General features: G+C 40.5%; 1 protein-coding gene across 1 annotated transcript in view; it reads left to right on the plus strand.

The window, feature by feature from the left end:
• GPR149 (G protein-coupled receptor 149) overlaps positions 1-21,230 on the plus strand; it is a 427,838-nt gene that overhangs the window by 16,663 nt on the left and 389,945 nt on the right. The window contains exon 3 of the mRNA XM_085633492.1: positions 8,210-8,673. Within this exon, the coding sequence (XP_085489618.1) occupies positions 8,210-8,673 (464 nt within the window). The remainder of the gene's footprint in view (positions 1-8,209; positions 8,674-21,230) is intronic.

The following is a 21,230-nucleotide window of genomic DNA, read 5'->3' on the forward strand; positions in this document are numbered from 1 at the left end:
TGGTGGGTATACAGAAGATGGTACAGTGAGCGTCAGAGTTACTAAAGGCACTCACACCTGGTGGACATAACTTTCAGATTTCCTCAGATACAATGCTGTGATACCAGAGGATGTGTCTGGCCACTTATTATGTGTGTAATTGCTAATGTGTAGTCTCATTCAATCTCAAATAGCCCTTTTTACACGAAAAATAATCCCATAAAACACAGCTCTAGACTGGCTTGCATCACCATTCCCCCAGTCTAGGGAGACCACCACTACTCTTAAAATGTCCATGTATGCATGCTTCTGTGCTTGTGCAAGACAGAGAACAATACCAATGTGTAGTGTCTGATGCTCTGGAGCCTGCAGCCCAAGTCATACCAATGAGATTTTGTGCGGATGGATTTCTGAGTGACCTGGGTGATGAATCTCTAACCCCGCCTACCTTACTTGATAGAGAGGACAAGACAAACGCATGCTAGAGCTTCAAAACTGACATTCAGATCATTTGACTGTCAAATATGGACTATAAACCCACTATCCACCTCTCTATTTTTTCCATCCCAAAACAGCTATCACAGCAAAGGCATTGCCTCATCGTCCTCATTCAGTTACACCTGTCTACACATAATCTGGCTTTTGTATAAAAGGTGGGCCTTGGTGGTTATCGTAGATGTGAAGGAAAGCCTGCCCCTCAGTGGTTGTACTTTTTCATGAAGTGTCTGGCTCCAACCATGTACCAAAGAGTATTTTGGTTCAGAGAACCCCACTTTGCTCTGTATAAAGAAAGTGGCATTGTAATAAACGATTAAGAAAAAAAATTCAATTCTCAGAAAAAGAGGCAGAAAAGCTTACACTTGGCCTGGAACCCAGCCAGAGAAAGAGAGGCAATGGGTAGCTGACTTGATTTCTAAGAACAAACCCATAAAAATAAAAATTAAAGAGAGACTAGACTAGAATGTTCCCTAGATGGTAGGTCCCTTTAGTCTATACGTATTTTGTGAAATTCCAAACAATTACACACAATGTGCAAATTTCACAAATATTTCGTGAAATTTCACAAAATCCTTTTAGTAGTAATTCACTTGAAAACAGGATGTTATGATGTTTTTGCTTGAACCTGTCTGTCACAGAAATAAATTTTAAAATTGTGTGAAACATCACAGCTGTAAATTGTGCAGAATTTCACAAATTTTGTAGATATAATAATAATTTCTACATGCTCGTTTTGTTCCTCCATTTGTAACTCAAGTGCCACCCAAATTTGATTGCCACCGAAAGGACCTTAGTTTGTCCACATTGCCCAAATATGTGTTTCTTTCTGGAAACCACAACATTTCCACTGGCCTCTCTGTTTTCTCTATTGTGGAGCTTATTTGTCCTTATTTCTTACTTTTATTCCCTAAAACAAGAGTCAATGTATGGTCATTTGCTCCTGTTAAAGCTGGGGCGGCCCAGGAATAGAAAGTATGCGGCATAAGGTGATCCCTAGACTGCTTCCCTTCATCATAAGAGGGTAAGGAGTGGAGTAGAACTTTGGTAAGCTACAATCAGTACTTAATTTGTGAGGAAAAGTGCAGGTAAAGTTTTATTAGGAGGGAGCCACTGGCAATGCCAAATATAGTGGTTGCTGAATACCAAGGCTGCATGGTTTTGATTCCACCTCCTGCCCCTTTCTTCCACCACCCTTCATTTCCTGCCTCCACTCATACTGTTGCAGGGTTTTTTCAGCCTCGCTTTCTCCCTTTGTCACTGTTTTCCTACATTTCTTATCCAGTTTCTTCCTCCTTTTCTGCCTTTCTCACATGCTCTGAGTCAGAGTCTCATGAAGAAAAATAATTTTGGTCCCCAAAAATTCAGTTCTGTTGCCGACCACTTGTAAAAAGCGGCAGAAATTAAGCACAGTCCTCAACTTATCCCATCAGCTCTGTGGCTCTTGCGCTGTGCTTTGAAAGACGGTATGAGAATAGGACAACAGATTTATACATCCACCCCTATAAATCCCTCATTAGAAATGTATGTGTGGATCTGTGTTATTTGTAACTAGAAGGAAGCTGATTTGAGGAATGAAGGGCGGAAAAGCAATTCTTTGATAGGCCTACTCCTTTACTGATATTTTGTCACATCAGGCTTGGAGAGGAGGCTTTATAGCTTCTCTGTAGGGAGCCTATTACCTGCATTTTCTGTTACCACTGGCAATCTTCTCACTGCATGGGTGCCCACGCAGAACAACGAATAAGACTATGAAGTAACAGAAAACACAGGCCTGTCAGCTATTAGAGTTTAGCATAGCACTGATCACAAATTGTTCTTGACATTGAATGAAAAATGCATATTTTAAGTCAAACCTATCAGTTTTTCCTCTTCTGCCTCCAATTTGACATGTAACAGCAGGGATTTGACAATAATGCAGTTGTTTTCTTTTGGCACAACTTATGATTAACCTGACATTCCTCTACGTAAAGTAGAACTGAAGTGTGAATATGAAAAGAGAAGGTACGACCATGTATTAGAGAGCAGAAGAAAGCGACAATGGAACCCGGTCAAGTAGAGGGTAGAGTTTAACCCCCACTGTTTGATGCATACATGGCCTAGAAAAACACTGTCTCAGAGATACATTTGACAAATATGACACTGCTGATTCAGTCCATTCAGGTTCTCACAAAAATCCTCCGGTCCACTAAAAGTAGCACATGTGGGTGCGGGCCCCTGTGATCACTGGGCCCCAGGTTTTGGCACATCCTTCCTCTGGATGTTCACAGCCTGCCCAACTACTACAGCTTTAGAAAGTATTACGCTCTTGTTCTCTTCGTTTGGCTTGTCTGTTAGCTGCTCCTTTATGGCCCCTGAGTACATCCACTAAAACCAAGATGCCCTTGAGTGTATAGGAGCTTTTATAGAAAATTATACCACGATTCTCTTATTATTATTATTATTGTTATTATTATTATTATTATGATTATTACTACTATTATTATCAGTACTGGTGTTATTATTTTTATTATTATTATTATTATTATTATTATTATTATTGCTATTATTGTTATTATTATTATTAATATTGTTGTTGTTATTATTATCAGTACTATTGTTAATATTAATATTGTTATTATTCATAATAATAATATTAACATCAACAATAAGATAACTGTGTGTATTATTACCATTATAATATTTATTATTATTAGTACTAAAATTATCATTATGATTATTATTATTAATAATAATAATAACTGCAATAAAATAACTATGCCCATGAATACCATTGTAATACTTATAATAATGATAATTATTATCAGTCGTATTATTAATAATAATAATAATAAAAAATAACAGCCATACAAACTATGCGTATTAATTCCATTGTAATGTTTATCAATATTATAACTATTATTATCATTATTACCATCATCATTATTATTATTTATGATGATTGTATAATAATTATTATAATAATAATGTAATTAATATTTTTATTGTTGTTATTATCATTACTATTATTATTAGTAGTAGTATTAGTAGTAGTAGTAGTAGTAGTATTATCATTATTGTTATCCTTGCTATTATGATATTATTATTATTAATATATATATATATATTGTTTTAATTATTATTATTATTGCATTTGAGCAACCAAAAAAGTCTACAGTTGCAAAGCAGCTAAACCACTATGGAATACTGTGGTGATTATGTTGTGTCTTTGTTAATTATTGCTTGTATAGACACAATCGACCATAAGTGTGTATTGCAAGGCTGGACTGGCTGTACAGGGCATCAGGCATTTCCCCGGGAGGTTGGAAGAGAGGAGGCCCCGTTATGTTACTGGGGGGGGGCGTTTTTTGTAGCAGTGCAGCAGTTTTGAAAGCACCCTCTGCACAGTTCCTTGCATATCCCCTAGTTTTCAGACGACACTAAAAGTGTCAAGATAACTCTGGTGATTAATGTACCTACTGGAGAGAGATTGGAGTTTTGTCTAGTGAAGTTTTGACTCATCACACACTAGAAAGGGTGCAATCTTTCTCGTACTTAGGCGTGCTCTTTGACGAGTCATTGAAATTTGCACCTCTGGTACAGGAAAGGTGTGGCAAATTGGTGGCATCAACTGGGGCCATTGCAGGTTATGGGAGGAGAGTTGGCCGCTGGTGCCCGGAACAAACTATGAACCTTTATGGCTCAATGTGCTGTCCCAAAGCCATGTACGGCTCAGAAGTGTGGGGTTTTATAAATCTTGACGCACTGCAAAGGGAGAAAAATAAATTTTTTCGCTCAATACTGAAAGTCCCTAATTGCACACCAGCCGTTATAGTTCACAGAGAATTAGGAAGACCATGCCTAGAGGATTTGATTAAATTCAGACCAATTCTGACCTGGCTCAAAATTTGGACAAACCCGGAAGCCGCGTTGAGTAGGCTGATCCTACAAGACTGCCTTGGCAGAGATAAAAGTCTGAATATCCCATGGCTTAATTACGTCAAGACTAGCTTGGAAAACATGGGTTGCCAAGAGCTTTACCTAAACCCTTCAGTGATCTTTGCACAGGATAAGCCTAACCTTAAGAGAATTTTCATGGACCTAAGAGCATCGGTCAGAACAACAATAGAAGGGGTCAAACCATCAGTGAGTGCTTACAGTAGGCTTGAAACCACTGAAGGGATGGAACCTTATCTTCATGTTATGTATAATGCTCATGAAAGGTTTTTAATGTCACGTTTTAGGCTCAATTTTTTATCATATTTGTTAGCCGACCCAGCTGGTTTTAGTCATTCAATTGGGCAGAAGGGTGCCTGCGGCTGCGACAATAGGTCTCCGCAGGACACCCTTCATTTTGTACTTTTATGTCCTCTATATGCAATACCAAGATGAAGATTTTTAAAAGAAATTTTAAAAAAGGCTAGGTTCACTCGAGCCAAAGAGGCACTGACTTTTTTACAAAGGGCCAGTGACCCACTAACACTGTGTTCTGTTATAAGTTTCTTGAAATTTGCACTAAGATTAAGGGTAACTAGAGGTCAGTACCATTCATGAATCCTGTAGGTTACTCCACCCGTTACTTGGATCAAGTCATCAAGGGGGATTCTTTGTGAATAATGAATTATTTTTATGTATATATATGCAGTCAATGTTCTTGTATAATCATTTAATACTATTTTAATTGTATATATGTGTACTCTTTTATGATGGTTTTTAACCACCGAATAAAGAACTATTGAATTGAATTGAATTGACTCATCTAAGTTAGCGAAGAGGGTTAATATGGCTGCTGCAAAGTCTGTGTGACATCCAGATCACAGAACAGTATTTTGGGTGCATAGCTTAATGGGTTTCTGCTTTTGTCACAGAGACCCTTTCATTACTGTGCTGTTCATAAGTTACAATCACAATCTAGCACAGTGAGCTATGCAGTGTTATCAAAGAGCTACATGCAAACTACATGGTACAGGTTAGAAAGTGGTATATTTTTTTTTAGTCTTTCCTTAGCCTAATATTGCTAAAAGTAGTTTGTTTTGGGTAGAAATAAATCCATATTAGCAAAGCCAACCCAAATCACTGTGTTACCTTCTGCGTCCTGGGTTTGTGCTTCTCCACTCCAAGTGCTCTTAAAAAATGACTACCAGTATGGATGGCATGTGAATCCTACACCTTGTACTTCCCTTTGCAACAATTTCTATACATTGATATACACACATATTATTCATTGTCTCTGTATTTGTGTGTCATGTAAAATACGCCGACACCCTACACTGGTTAGAGAGACGCTATAAAAAAAATGAAATGCATGTGAGCGAGGGGCTATGGAGAGATGAGAGGCACTGTTGGAAGGGGACGTTGAGAGAATCATTGAGGAGCCCCAACAAAGACTGTCATATCATGGTGCACTCTAAGGCAGTGACACGCAAAGTACAGCCCAGGGGCCGCATGGGCCCTCCTGACCTTCACATGTGGCCCCTTGCTGAATGACCTTACTAGGCTGCATTTCACTTAAGAGAGAACTAACATTTGGCAATATATTAAATAAATGGGAAGTGTTTGTTTACAAGCCAACTGAAGTAAAAGAAAAGAAGCAGATAGGTTATACTGCAGCACATAACTTAAAAAACATTCATTTTTAAGATATCGCGCAAGAAAGTTAACTTGCAGAAGCGTTTCACCTTAGTACTTCAGATTATTCTAGTGCATGGAGAAGTATTTTTTTTAAGTGATAGTTTTCAAGAATGAATAAAGAAATATTTATGCCTACTCCCACCCTACAGTGATGCCTATAGTGAACTTAGAGCTAAGGCAGTTATCATGTTGAACCCTCTGTGTGGCCTGGGTTGTTGTTATACATGGACAAGACTCTAGCTTCTTAAATCAAACAGAATAGAAGTTTTTATACAGTGCATATTCTGAACAAATGCATTTGAAGGTGCTGTTACACATGATAATGAAGGAAACTGAGGCAAAGTTAAATAAAACAATTGCCAAGGAACACACAATTTGGCCAGGTGGGGAAGCCGGAATGGATTCTAGGTTTTCTAGTTTCATTTTGTGGAATTCCTTTTCATTCCAATCTATAATGAAGTTACTTTTTTTTGCACTTGACTCTCCCAAGGTAGTGCTAGCAAGTAGAAAAGCTTACCCTAAGGTGCGGTAAAGGGATAGGGATTTAAATATGGCATAGCACAGTATTGTCAGACCTATGACTCTTATAGAGACATGGGGTTGAATTTATAGGGCAGGATGGAATGATAACCTCAAAATATCTCCATTACTCACTGACTACACCATGTATATTCTTCACTTCCCCAAAGCCAACCTTGCCTCTACCCCCCATGCCCCCTCCAGAAAATCCCCACTCCCACCCTGCTGGCATTAATGCAACCCTCTACAACACCAGAGACCATACTTTGTGGCCCCTGGGAAAATGTTTGTAAGTATCCATACTCTAAGGTCATCATTTACTATGCTTTAAAATCGAATGTAATCGAATATATTATGAAAAATGTGCTGTAGAATGTGCCATTTTTGCCCAACTTTTCTGGGGGGGGAGGGGAGACATGGCTCTATAATAAAACAATCATTTGCAATGCAAAAGGTCTCGCAATTTACGTGAGTTTAAGCTATTGTGATTGTAAATGACAATGCCATTTATTTACGTTTTAAAAACCAAAGCATAAATAAAAGTCATTGTCATTGACAATGCTAACAGCTCAAACTCCCGTAAATGCGAGACCTATTGCATTGCAAATGCTTGTTATGGATAACTCCCTCATCTCTTGCAGGCCGCTCAGATTTCAGTTTTAGAGGTTAGCTAACAGCTCAAACTCCCGTAAATGCGAGACCTACTGCATTGCAAATGCTTGTTATGGATAACTCCCTCATCTCTTGCAGGCCGCTCAGATTTCAGTTTTAGAGGTTAGCTAACAGCTCAAACTCCCGTAAATGCGAGACCTATTGCATTGCAAATGCTTGTTATGGATAACTCCCTCATCTCTTGCAGGCCGCTCAGATTTCAGTTTTAGAGGTTACCTTTTCTGCTTTAGAACTGGAGAGAGGCATTTGACTAGATTTTTTTGGGAAGGGCTTTATCGTGTCCTGCGGATTGATTCTTTCAGGTACCAGGGATACGTCGGACATCCTATAAATAAATTAGACGATCTGGCGCTGGCGACAACTGCCTGACAGAGGGTGAGCTTGAGCAAAAACTATTGCTAGCTGGAGGCCTAATACCTCGAAGAAATGCCTGGTGTCGTAGTTACTAGTATTATTATGTGCATTACTCAATGAGAAATGTATGGGGTCACCAAGAGGAAATCCACATACGAGTCCGAGTTGGATGAGTTGGAATGTTTGCCCCCTGAACAAAGCGCCTAGAAGTTCTTGCACCGCGGGAGGAAAAGGGGGTGTGCTTTCACTGTGGCGATGCAATACGTCTCGCTTTTGCGAGAGTTTGCTATTAGCATTGTAAATGACAATGCCTTTTATGCATGTGTTGGTTTTTAAAACATAAATAAAAGGCATTGTCATTTGCAATGGCAATAGCTTAAACCCCCGCAAATGCAAGAACGATTGCATTGTAAATGCTTGTTTGTTTGGTAGACAGGCCCATGGCCTGGAAAAACAGTGTGTGTTTGAAGTAGGTGAAGGCAGAAAGTGTGTTGGATGTCTTATTACATATTCGTGCTGTGTTGTGCATGCTTTTTTGTGAATGAAACACTCACGAGAGTTTGGTTCTGTCTTTATCTAGTCAAACGGAAAGGCTTCGAGTTCAATCTGTCGTTCCAGCAAGGATATGGAATCTACAAAATATCACAAGAAAACCATGAGGCTGCGGAAAAATCCATCTCGTACCACAACTTGGTGACCCGCGACTGTGGCCTTGCAAAGGAATCAGTGAACGAGCGGGGCTTCTTTTTCGATTCTGTGGCGATGGGTTTCAGCACCGAGCCAGGGTTGGACAGCTCCCTGCGCAAGGATATGGGCACGTTAACAAACAGAGCGGACGCGGAGTGCCAACAGGACGGGGCAAAATCTGTCTCGCGAGGGTTAACCGACAAAATTGGAGGGATGAAAAGGGAAGAAACTAGAAACTTTGAGAAACCCGCCTTTTTTGAAGGGCAAGATAGGAGGCTGTCTCACGAAGAGGGGCACAAACCGGAACTCTCGGAATGGGAGTGGTGCAGGAGCAAGTCCGAAAGAACAACTCGCCAGGTAAGCCTTATTCAAACCTTCCACATTCATAGCGATGAATAGGAGTGATACTGCTCATATAAAGGCATGATCATTTTATATTGCAGCGACAATTTTATGGAAGAATTTTCAGTGCGGATTAATAAACTAGTAAATTGGTTAGTGTCTCGTGCCGCACTGTTACTGTTTCTTAGCGCTACAAATACATCACAAGCAGCTTTATATGCAATAAAACCCAAGGATTCATGCCCGACTCAGAAAATGTTTACACGTTTTGCACATTTGAAGCCATTTCAGAAGGCTAAACGAAAACATACTGACGTATGGCACTGAATTGGTGGCATTTTATGTTCATCGAGGCCGAACTCAATCCATACTCACAATCGTAGTGCAATTGATGGGATTGTGAGTGTGTCTGAGGGTGGAGAGATGACTCTAGTTAAGAGAAGTAAACAGACACAAACCTATGTGCAGGGCCGGCTTTAGTGCTGGTGGCGCCCGGTGCGACAATCATTTTTGGCGCCCCCACACCCCATGACTGCCGCCCCAGATTCTCTCAATACCACTGGGCAAAAGTGCCCCTCATCTCTCCAATCATAAGTTATTGCTAAATACAGCGCCCCCCCCTGTGGTCAGAACCCCCTCCACAGATCAGCACCCAGTGCGACCACACCAGTCGCACTGCCCTAAAGCCGGCCCTGCCTATGTGTTTGGGCTATTCATGAACATTTTACAAATTGTTTTACACGCCAGAAAAGCACACAAATTTACAGGAGTACCTTACCGTGGTGGGAAACGGCCAAATATAAGCACCATATTTTTTCATGCAATTCAAAATTATGTGACAATGCTAATTTGGGCATTATTTTGAAAAGCCACATTTTCTACCTGGTAGAAATTGCTCATGTGCAGATTTTAAATGGTGGACTACTGGTAATCTGTGACTGTCGTAGGTTTCTCAGGAATATTCCTAGATTTTTTGGGGAGAACCTAGTAACAGTTGTATATCTACATCAAGCATAGAAGTAAGCTTAAATGGGCAGAAGTTTTACTCTTATAACATGGTCTTTTGTGAATCAGACTGTTTTCACTCACATGTGCCTATCTTCATGGCAAAATATGCCCTGGTAAATTTCCTGTGAGTTCGCGTAGTTCTATGCATTTTTAGGTTTGGTTGCAAATAACTTTAACTGTCAGCCAAAACCTATATGATGAATACAACACAACAGGACAGAGTGGGCTTTGGGTCAGCCCCTGTCAGCTGTCGGGTCAGCCTCCTTCAGCCCCCGTGCTTTTCAAGTGTCTTTCATATTTAGGAGGAGCCAACATGGGTATTGTGTAGGTGTAGATTTTACTGTGGTGACTGAAAAGTAGTTCCTATGTGGGGCAGACCGCTGCACCCTTAAGTACTTCAGTCTCAGCAGCAGGAGGACATAGAGAGCCAGACGTCTACAATCTATGCTGCTCAATAGATGCATCTTCTGCCCATTGACTGTTGGTGGAACATCAGAAACAGACGCAGAGATCTAGTTCACGGTAATCTCAATGAATGTATGTTGTTCATAGTATGATGACTGATTTTAACTGTAGGTCTTGTGCACACTTTTGTTTCCTAGATTCCAGAATCATTATTCCACAAGTTTGTGTAGAAGCACCGGAAATGGGAAGGTTCTTTATGTGGAACTATCTCATGTGCAGGGTATAGGCTTCACTTAATGCACAGGAATGTTTTGCGATGCAGCGCACGCAAAGGAATTTGTTTTATTTATTTAAATGTGTACTTACCTCCGTTCATCCATATTCCGGTGTTTACATTTCCCCCACCCTGCCCCACCCCCGCCCCGCCTCACCGCCCCACGGAACTCCCTCCACAGACCGCTACTGTTTATCATGTTTCACCATGCAGCTCTGGGTCTCCAAAAATGGAACCCACAGTCAGCCATATACTATACCATTCGCAGGCACACTAACACCCAGCACATGTATGCAGCATTCACACACTGCATTACATCTTTCATATATTGTACAATTCACAGACTCACCTACCCAGCACATGCATATACCATACACGCACTACACAGTACTGCATCCTTTCAAGTATTTTCATCCACACACCAAGCCGATGTAGGGCAAGGATGAGTTAAGAACATAACAGCAGAACTTTAAATGAGTGAGCCTGTAGGCCTCACTTAAGTGACAAAGCTAAAAATGACCTGTTCTCTCTTACTGTTCACTCCATGGTACGCTGCCACCACTGCACTCCTGTTGCTTAACTTCTGGTAAAGGCAGTAGCCTTTCATCACCATTAGGGTACCGTTTTGGGTGCTCATCCTGGTCCAACAAGACTGTAATCCATGAGACAGGCCAATGTCATAGCGCACATGCATGATGCTTAGAGAGCCGTAACCCTTGTGTGGCGGTAAGTCCACGGCCATTACGATCCTGCATTGTGACTGAGGCCTCACTCCAGTGGCACAGGTAAAGACAGGCCAATGTCATGGCATACACACATGATTCTGAGAGAGCCGTAGCCGTTGTGCAGTGATGAGCCGGCGACTCTGTATGGCAGAAGGGGCCACCATGAGGAAATCTGCTGTGCAATCGGGTCGGAGCTCTATGCAGTGGAGAGACAGTGACACCGTATGCCAGAGGGGGCCTCTGGGATCAAACAATAAGTGCAACCTGGCCGTGATCATCACCAGAGGTGAAAGGCAGCCATGGGGACCCTTACGAATCTGCATCATGACTGAGGACCAGCGTCGGGACTTTCGCACTACTCACCACCCACTCAATGTGGGGAGGACAAAAAAACTTACCCAGCTTGGAGGAGTCACAAAGAACCTCCAGTTTCTGCTGCCTCATAACTGTGCATGACGAACATGATGGCCACTGAGCACAACCTACCTGGGCCACGGGAAGATATTAGAGAGAGATGCTGAAGCTTCTGCGCCCCCGGAGGCACAAGCTCAGAGACTCCAGTCTCCCCGATCCTGCACATGTGGGTACTGATTTCTGGCCAGCTGATTCCAGGAGAACTTGTTTGACAGATAGCACGTCAGCGTTGGAAGAACTTTGTTTTTAAATATGGAATCGGAGTGGAAATTCCGAGACTTGGGCTACTAGTGGGGCTTGCCACATCATCCTCGACACGAGATTCGTATCAAGGGTGATGAGGCACGTTGTTTAAAACCAAACATGACCTATTTCAGCTGTACCGTAATGGAGGTGCCAACCTCGAGTTTGCATGTGTGTGCTATCCTATGGACCGCCTATCACCTATAGTAGCCTATAATGGTAAGTGCTACTATAGGGACATAGACGCTTGCCCTGATATGTCATCATCATCATTAATATAATACACCCTGCCTCCTGGGATAAGAGGTATTCCTTATGGGTGATTGGTGTACATCAAACATAGTGCATTGTCCTTGCCACACATGGTGAGGGCAACATTGAGTTCAAGCAGTTTACACTGCTCCTGCAGCCTGCAGTGGCAGGCTTGCTTTCTGTAGTTTAATTGGGTCACTCAGGGTGGCACAAACAATTCTTCAGGCCCTGGTGTCCCCTTTAAAACCCATTCCCTAGGTACAACTGGACTCAGGACTTATAAGGGGGTTAAAGACCTTGCCGATTGGGGTTACAATTCAAATATATCAGTTTAAAGCAGCGGCCACTGGCACTGGAGCTCGGGCAATAGGCTCCAGTGCAGTTTCAGAGTCATAACCAACAGCATCGGAAAACAATGTTGGAGACCATACAATAAGGACACTTTCCCACAAGGATCCATTGTAGGTTTGGCTCCAGGACATCAAGAGTAAAGGATTTCCGCCTAACGGCTGCGCCAAGTAACTCCTGCTTACCCCGTGGCCCTCTGAAAGTGGTTCTGACACTCATTCTCTGTGCTAAAAATGCATCTTTACAGACATGTATGGAAGGCAAACAAATGTAGCAGCCTCTGCTTCCTTCCAAGCTATATCCACACAAGGAGAGATGGCTTTTTAACTATACACAGCTGATACACCACAGAGGTGGAAAATGTGCTTCTCTAACCGTGTTTCCATGAGCAATGTAAAAAGGGAGTTTCATAATGAAAAAATGGTGATAAGCTACACATTTGTTAGCATCTCCATAAAAACAGTAAGTTCATTTCTGTAGGCGCTAAACTTAACCACACACATACTGTAATTAATTATTGTGGTCAAATTTGAGTACAATCATGCCTGGAGTGTAAGTAACATATATTTCTTTACAAAACCATGCCATGTACAACACTGGTGACTCTGACCCTTTATGGATTAGCTAGTCAAGCAGCTTCCTTTGGCATCTCCCACAAGGTTTAGTTTATTGGGGCATGTGGAGTGGGGAAGCAGCAGGGTGCTTGTTTTTTTGGCCACCTAGCCTTTGACCTTTTACATTTGCTTGCCATCCATCTGAGTCAAATCCTTGACTTTCACAATGCTTAGGCTGTGGGTTGTAAGTTCTTCTTTTTCTAGGAAATAAATATTCAGTACAGACCCAGGGCAAGCACATATATGGGCATTTGTTACTGACTCCTTTCTATCATAAAAATATGTGAATTGTACTGTAGTTGTGTGATGCAAATGTAAAAGTCCCCAAATATATATATTCCTGCGCCATCTCCTCCAACATCTTACTGTCATCAGGTTCAGTCTTCACAGCTTTCCAACAAAAGCATGCATTCAGTTTTCAAAACATAAGGCCCTCATTACGATGTCGGGTGGAAAGCCTTCAACCACTGGTAGGAGGCTTTCCGCTTGGCATGGTAGGTTTAAAGTCGACCATCTCATTAGGATGACGGTGGTCGGAGTTTAAACCGGCGGGGGAATTTGACATGTTTCCGATGGGCTCAAGAAGACCGCCGGTGAGTCGGAAAGGCACCATAATCCTTTAAGGACGGCGTTTCCGCCGTTGGGACTATGGTGTTAGTTTCCGACTTTGAGGGCCCTGGAAGGGCCCCCTTCCCGCCTAGCCCTCTGCATTTGGGCCTGGAGTGCACCGTGAGGTGCCTACCACATGGTGCAGGGATTTTTACAAACTTCAATTTTTCAATGGAAGCTTGTGCTGCGGGCGTTTTCAGCCCGCTGCACAAGCTTCCAATGAAAAATGGAAGTTTCTGCCCGCACTATGTGTGGTTGCATCCTAATTGTGAATGCCGAACCGCGACCCATGGTTGGGCGGTTCCCTTCCTACAGCAGTATCCGCCCGACATCGTAATGAGGGCCTAAGTCAAACATAGCGGAACCAGACCTCAGATTCCCACTTGGAAGCTATGTCACATGCTCAGGTAACACCAATATTGTATTTGGCCACAAATTACCATTCTTTTCATCTCAATATCAAGTGATTTTCAGGGGATTGATGATCTCTAATTAGATGTTTTGTGTGTATGTGGCCAGTAGTAGTTCATTGTTTATGCATGTTTGATATTGTTCAGATGAGTACTGCATGAATCAGGATACTTAAGAGGTAAATAGCCATTCATTCTCTGTCTGATATGTCTCTCTAGAAAAATGCATTCTTGTCATACTACTTCATGGTGAATATGATGAAGTTTCTTCTGCAATGTTTGGGTGTCATTTTTGTTGTGCTCATCAAAAAATGCAGGTCATACTGTGTCCAAATATTCGGAGGGGTTTCTCATAAAAAGGCTTAATTTCAGGATACCTAAGTAACCAAAAGTCTAGAGTATCAGCTTCTGACACTTCCTCTAGGAAAAAAAGTGCTCATTTTATGTTCCAAGTCTATCCGGTTTAAACTATTTGAAAGCTAGCAAAATATGTTGAGCTATTCTGTTACTCTACAAAATATGACACTGTGATTTTGCATCTCTTATCATCCAGACTTCAAATCCCATTCCCCATATCTCCTCCCCCATCCTTGTGCTGCCAAAAATACCCTCATTCCTATCTAGCCACCCATCCAATAGCTTTCCACACTCTCCTTTCACTCCTACTATCTTTGCACAGCTAATAAGAAATGCTAAGATTGTGTCATTTTCCTAACAATAACCTCCATCTTTTTATATGGATCTGACATGTTTTGAAAACGTTGTTGACCTGCTGATGGCCCATCTGCCTTCAGACATCAAATTGAACCATTATGGAAGTGTGGGAACCTGTGGTGAGATGAACTGCATGTGGTCAGATACACCAATTACTCTGCTGTCCTGAAGCTCCAAATCACACAGGAAAAAGCTCAAAGCAAGACAAACCTTGAAAACAAAACTGCTGAGGATACTTCATCCTCTGCTGCAGTTTCACACCTTTTCATATTCTTACTATGTGGATCAAGGTCTCAACAACTGGGACACAGAATGCCTATGTTAAAGTAAAGGTAAAAGTAAAAACGTTTATTTAAATTTACAAAAAAAGTTAACTTTTTTAATGCTAAATATAATTGTAAATATTGTAAATTCATTATATTTTTTTAACTTAAAATAAAAAAAATGCTGCAGCACTATTGACTCAGTTTTGAATTAAATGTTTAATTAATTTGAATGCATTGAAATAAAGTACTATTATTTTTTAAAGATTTAAATTTGAAAAAAGTTTCACCTAAATGTGAATATTTATATTTAGCTATTATGGACTAAAACTATTAAATGATATGAATATAATTAATTTAAATTATTATTTCTTAATGTGCCAAGTCAGAATGGCAAGAAGTTTAATATGTGCTTTTTCTCAATGCATTGCTGCTCGCAGTGACTTCTCTGACACGGGGTTCTCTTACCGCTGGAGATGTTCAAGTGCTCTCATGCCTGCAGTGACCTGAAGGAATTTCTTGTGAGCTGCAAAATTGGCTGGCACAGTGGAATTCCTGAACCCCATATAGCATAAAGAATGTCAAGCCTGGGCTTCCTCTTGAAAATTGAGTGGGCATCATGAGTTTCCAAATGAGGATGAAGCTTGCTCTTTTAAAATGCTGTATCCAAGGTGGTATTCAATCCTTTGCGAGTCAGTGTAATATCCCAATCCAAGATGTAGCAGAGTTTCTTCCTGTGAGGTCACTTCCTGTTTCAAATATATAAATGGTTGAGCTCGGCAAAGCATGATGTGTCACAACTGATCTGGTTCCCTCATTTTTTCTCTCTCTCTCAATGCTCGCATGTTATACATTCAATTACATTTCCAGAAATGTTTGGACTCTCTTTCAGTGTATTTTGCTTTTTGGTATATACAGTTTAATAATGGTTAAGCCAAAGAAAGTTATTTGAGTAAATGATCCTGCATTGGCTTGTGCAACAGAATGGTATTCTGATGCTTGATTAAAATCCAGTGCAATCCGCTTTTCAGTTTTTAAGACTATTTTAGATTGTTCAGACTTGTAGTACTTAGCTGAGGAGACTGTGCATATTCAGAAATGAAAATAGATGCTTTGACTTATGATGGAACCCATTTTCTACAAATTGGATTCTCATAATAGATGGGTTGAAAGAACTCAGATTACTTTGTTTCAATGTTTTGTTAAAAAGGCGAATAAAGTATGAATTAGTTCAATCTCAGGGTTCCACTAGAGAACATATTGATTTCATAACTGATTGAACATTTGAGTACAAAAAAGACATATGAAAAGAAGGAAGATTCAATTTGTTTCCCAACTTTCCATTAAACCTAGCCATCTGGAGCATAGAAAACTTACCTTAGAACCATTGTCTGTTAAAGAGCCTATGCAGGTTGAATCTGTGAGAGATCCTTTGCTTGAGAGTGTAAGGAATCCTGACGCATGGCAGGATTGTGCTTGTATTGCACAGATGCTTTGCGTCAGATATTGGCCTGTACTAAAGGGCCTTTTAAGAATGTTGGAGGGTATCACTGCTCTCTGAAAAGAAGATGGCAGGGGGTTGGCGCTCTTACAATAGGTCCTTACTTTGTTCACCTTATCAATTATAATACTAAAAGAAAAAGGAAAGGTCGGCAATACCTCTACTTAGCTGGGCAACTGTGAAATGTTTACTTGACAGAATTGAGCATTCAGGAATAATATGCGTAAAAGAATTAAGAAGACTGATGAAGTGGCTAGAAATGTTGATGCCTCACCATTATCTTCTAGCCCAATATGGGAAATTATTTCTACAAATTTCTATTGGAGATCATAATTAGGTACTCTCTTTTGACGTTATTGTTTCTACAAATAGTGATATAAATGTTGGGATTCCCTGGTTGAAGGGGTGAAATCCTTATGTCAGTTGGCCAATTCGCACTACATCTTCGTCATCACAGTTCTGTCATGACTGTTATAAATTCCAAAGTTGATGAATTGTGTCCTTGATTGGCTGCATGATTTCTGTGGAGCTTATTTGGATGACATAGTTATTTTTAGAGCTAACCTGAAGGACTTTATGGGTCTTTCATCAGTCGTAATTTCTTATTGAGAGAGCTGAGCCTGATGGCAATTGAGAAAAAGGCTTATGCAATTTCAACATTGAAAAGGGTTCTGTCTGTGATATTGCCTCATAGGACCAGTTTTCATCTTGGAACCAATTTTATGGATCTTCTGTGGTGGGCACTGAAGTGAAAGACGCAACGGAGTTGGCCATTTTCCCAATATCATAGTTTTGAAATAATCAAGGGAAGGTTTTTGCTGGGGTATTCTGACCTGGGCAAGTTTTGAAATAATCAAGGGAAGGTTTTTGCTGGGGTATTCTGACCTGGGCAAATAAATAAGCAGTGCTTGCTTCATTGCCAGTGCCCTAAATCCTCTTAGCTCTTAAAGCAGATACATTTTGTTGTAAATCTCGTTGACATATTAGATATTGCCTCACAGGATCCAGGGCACAGTGAACATGACCAGTGAGAAGAGGAAGCCTTTGTGGTATTCTACAAGAGATACTGGTGTTACCGGAGAGAAATGAAGGAAGTATAATCTATCAGATGCCACTATTTATAAATGCATAGAACCAAGTTATATCCATGTTGTCTTTACTCATCACATCATTCAAATAATGTAATATTATCCTGTTCTCAACAATGTTGAGTTCACAGCAAGATAAAGCAGTATGGGAGCGAGCACATAGTGGTGGCCAGATTGGCTCTTTTGCATAGCAGAGTGTTTCTTTCCAGTCTCATTGCATTTACACCATGCATAGTACAATACTTCTGCAATGTCTTTATCATTTATGAGCAAAGGAAGTACCTAATAGGTGGGCTTACACGACTGCCCACATAAATGCCCATAGAGAAGGGCATCATCAAAAATTAATACTAAGGCTCAAGGCAAGTATTTGCAGATAGTTTTCCACCATGAAAACACTTGCATATGTATTTCTGTCAATTGCAGAAATTAATGATTTTGTGAACGAGGAGGCAAAAACCACATAATTCAATTATGATTGAGGTAAGGGTCCCATTTGGAAACATACAATATGCACAGAGAAAAGTATCAAAAAATCAAATTCACTTCTGTGTGACAAATGTTCCATTTGTGTAAATAGACGTTTGAATACTCCTAGACACCTACTACTTGTGAAGTTGTTGATGAGTGGTCTTGTTGCTTCCTCAGTTCCTAAAAAGTCCGAAAATGTACTCCGAATTTAGACTTAACCCATATCGTAGAAAACACCTGAATTTTGTTCAGAAATATTTGTGAACTACGTCTGCTGTGTTGACCAGTTTTACTTACTCAGAGTCAAATCAGTTTTGCCATTTGGCAACCATGGTCCCACAATGGCTCTAGGAGAATCCCCCAGGAATTTCTTTAGCCTTAGATCAGATTTTGAGTAGTAGCACAATCCTAATGTGCTTACAAATACAAAAAATAACACATATATTCCTCAGTTTTCATTGATAAAGAGCGAGGAAGGATGCCCAGTAAGGGTTTTCGCCCCAAGAAAAACATCTAACAGATCTGCCGTTCACACCTCCATGGTCTCTCCTTTTCCACCTCTTCAGTATATACACAATGAAAATCTGATGGGGAGTCTTTATATTTTACACTTGTGGCCTACATGGAGTTGTGCCACAGGGCTTCACCCTGTCCCTTGTTAGTTCAGTGTGTACAACAAATATCTACTGCAACCATTGCTATGTCCTTATCGTGCAGTTCAGCCCTACTCATACAATACAAGCAGTTTCCAGATTCTGCCGGCCTCATCCACCTAACAGAAATTCCTACCATGTTAAAAAACACTAAACTTATGATGCAGCAAAGTTGGGTAAAACTCAGTGACTTTCAAAAAGGAGAACATCACATTTGATGCTTAGGCTGCCAGCATTAGTGGCCAGGGAAATTAGTAGTTTTTTTCCATCTCCGGAGTTACCAAAACTGGAGTAGGGATAACTATAGATGTAGGGAAAATCCATCATATTACTAGTTGAACTCCGAGGATTCACAACAAAATGAGGAATTAGTGGGTGAATTGATATTTCCTGGTCCGATTTGCCCAGGAATTCCACATTATAGCCTATATTTTCTCCTAGAGATGTCAGCAGATGAAATCAAAGGTATTTTGAGTGTTCCTGTAGATCTCATAATACCAATGGTGCCAGTAACTGATGTAATCAGACCAATAGAAAATATGTGCCCACTCCTAATGAGGACCTAAGAACAGTATTAAAGATTTGCATTACATGGTCACATTTCACGACTTTTAAACAAGAAAGTCATCTTGGCCCACTATGGGCTCAATCTTGGTGTTCTCCAAGGCAAAACTCTGTTTATGCAAACCGTACGAATTACGGAAGGATACATTTTAATGTTCAGTTGACTAAACTGAAAAATGCCCAACCACATTCTGGCTGAACTTTGTCTATTGGTGAGGCAGTGGATAATTAACAGTTTCACTATAGCAATGTTCTATATTTGGGCATGTTCAAAAACCTATACGAAAACGTCATGCAGCACAAAGTTTTTGATATGCCTTATGTCTTGACATGCCCACCTGTCAGGGGCTTACAGCTCTCATCATTGGTTCCATGTCAGGCACGTAGCTAGATGTAAGCTAGAGTGACAAGTATTTTGTCTTAAGTGTGACCAAATTGTGGAACCAATGTCAACAAACGTTTGGCTGGAACGATTTCATAGTAAGTTTAATTATATGGTAAAGATTTAGGGGCATATCAACAAGGGCTTTATCTCTGCTTTTTTGGCTTTAAAAGCCAAAAAAGGAGAGCTAAAACTAGCGCCCTATCAACAACAGGGTGCTAACATGCAAATTTGCATGTTAGCACCCTTTTACTCTACGCTTCCCCTTGCATCTCTAATGAGATGCAAAGGGGGCGTTCCAGAGTAAAATAATAGGAGAAATGTCGCTAAGCAACATTTCTCCTATTATCAAGAATGTCGCTAACCCTGTTAGAGACAAAAAAAGCAGCGCTAACCGCGGTTAACGCTGCTTTTTTACGTCTGGTATTTTTCAGACTTAGCCATGATATCCTATGGAAGAAGGATATCATGGCTAAGTTTGCCTGTCCCTATCAACAAGGTAACGTGAGATTATCGCTGGGTTTCAAGCGATAATCTCACGTTAGCCTGTTAACGTGAGGATTTTTATCGCTATTGAGATAAGCGTTGCTAATAGCACGCTATCTCAGCGATAAAAATTCACGCTAGCCGGCGAATATTATCCTAGCGCTAAGTGCGCTTAGAGATAATTATCGCCGGTTGTTGTTGATATGCCCCTTATTTCTTTACTTGTCACTAACGTACTCTAATTTAGGCGTAGCAGTGACTAGAAACTTCAGGCATGATTCATAAAGATCTTGAGTGGGAGAGTCACTCACTCTTATAGTATTCCTGGCTTAATCGTGTTATTCAGGAGTAGTACAAGAGTAAGTCACTCAGGATCATGCTCTGTATGGTGCACTATACAAGTGATGTCACTCACTCGGTCACTGACTCTCCCCAGACCTTGTTCCAGCTCTTTCTGTCAAATCTTTCTATCTTCCACACACATGCTCTCATTCCCTTGCGCTCTCTTCAATTGTCCTTTGAAACAGGTAGTCGCTTAATCAAGGGCTATTGAGAAAATAAAACCCATCTTCACTCAAGCAGTTTTTGATGATAAATGCATAAGAATTCTCTTAGTAAGAACCTCAGGGGATTTATCACTGATTAACGTATTTCAGAATTCAGAACTAAATAATGATGATGGAGAAAGTGCCAAAGAAACAATGTTTTGAAAGGTGCAATACCTTTTTATGTTTCATGCACATCAATGCCTGTTGAACCTTAGGGCTGCTGAGTTTTGAATTCTAAATGTGTTTTTCACAAAGCAAGTGTTTTATCTTGTCTGTTTTATTTTAACTCCTATAACAGAGCCTGAGTTCTCCTGCCACACTTCAGAAGCCTGGGGCTTTGCAAGGCTTTCACAGCTGTCAGATAGTTCTGGGATTCTCTGTCCTAACTATCATCAAATTCAGCCATGCATGTCCTGTGGTTTATTGCAGAGAAATGTGTGAAACCTTTGGAGCCTTAAGAAAATGGATTAAAAAACAGATCTGTGCGCCACTAAAACATATATTTTAGTATTTGTACATGTATTTGCTGCTGCCTTCTTTAATTGATTATTATTGTTTTATACAATTACAGAATTGCCAACCTCAATGCATACTTGTTTT

Source organism: Triturus cristatus, chromosome 11 (genome assembly GCF_964204655.1).
Source record: "Triturus cristatus chromosome 11, aTriCri1.1, whole genome shotgun sequence".
In the NCBI taxonomy this organism is placed as follows: Eukaryota; Metazoa; Chordata; class Amphibia; order Caudata; family Salamandridae; genus Triturus; species Triturus cristatus.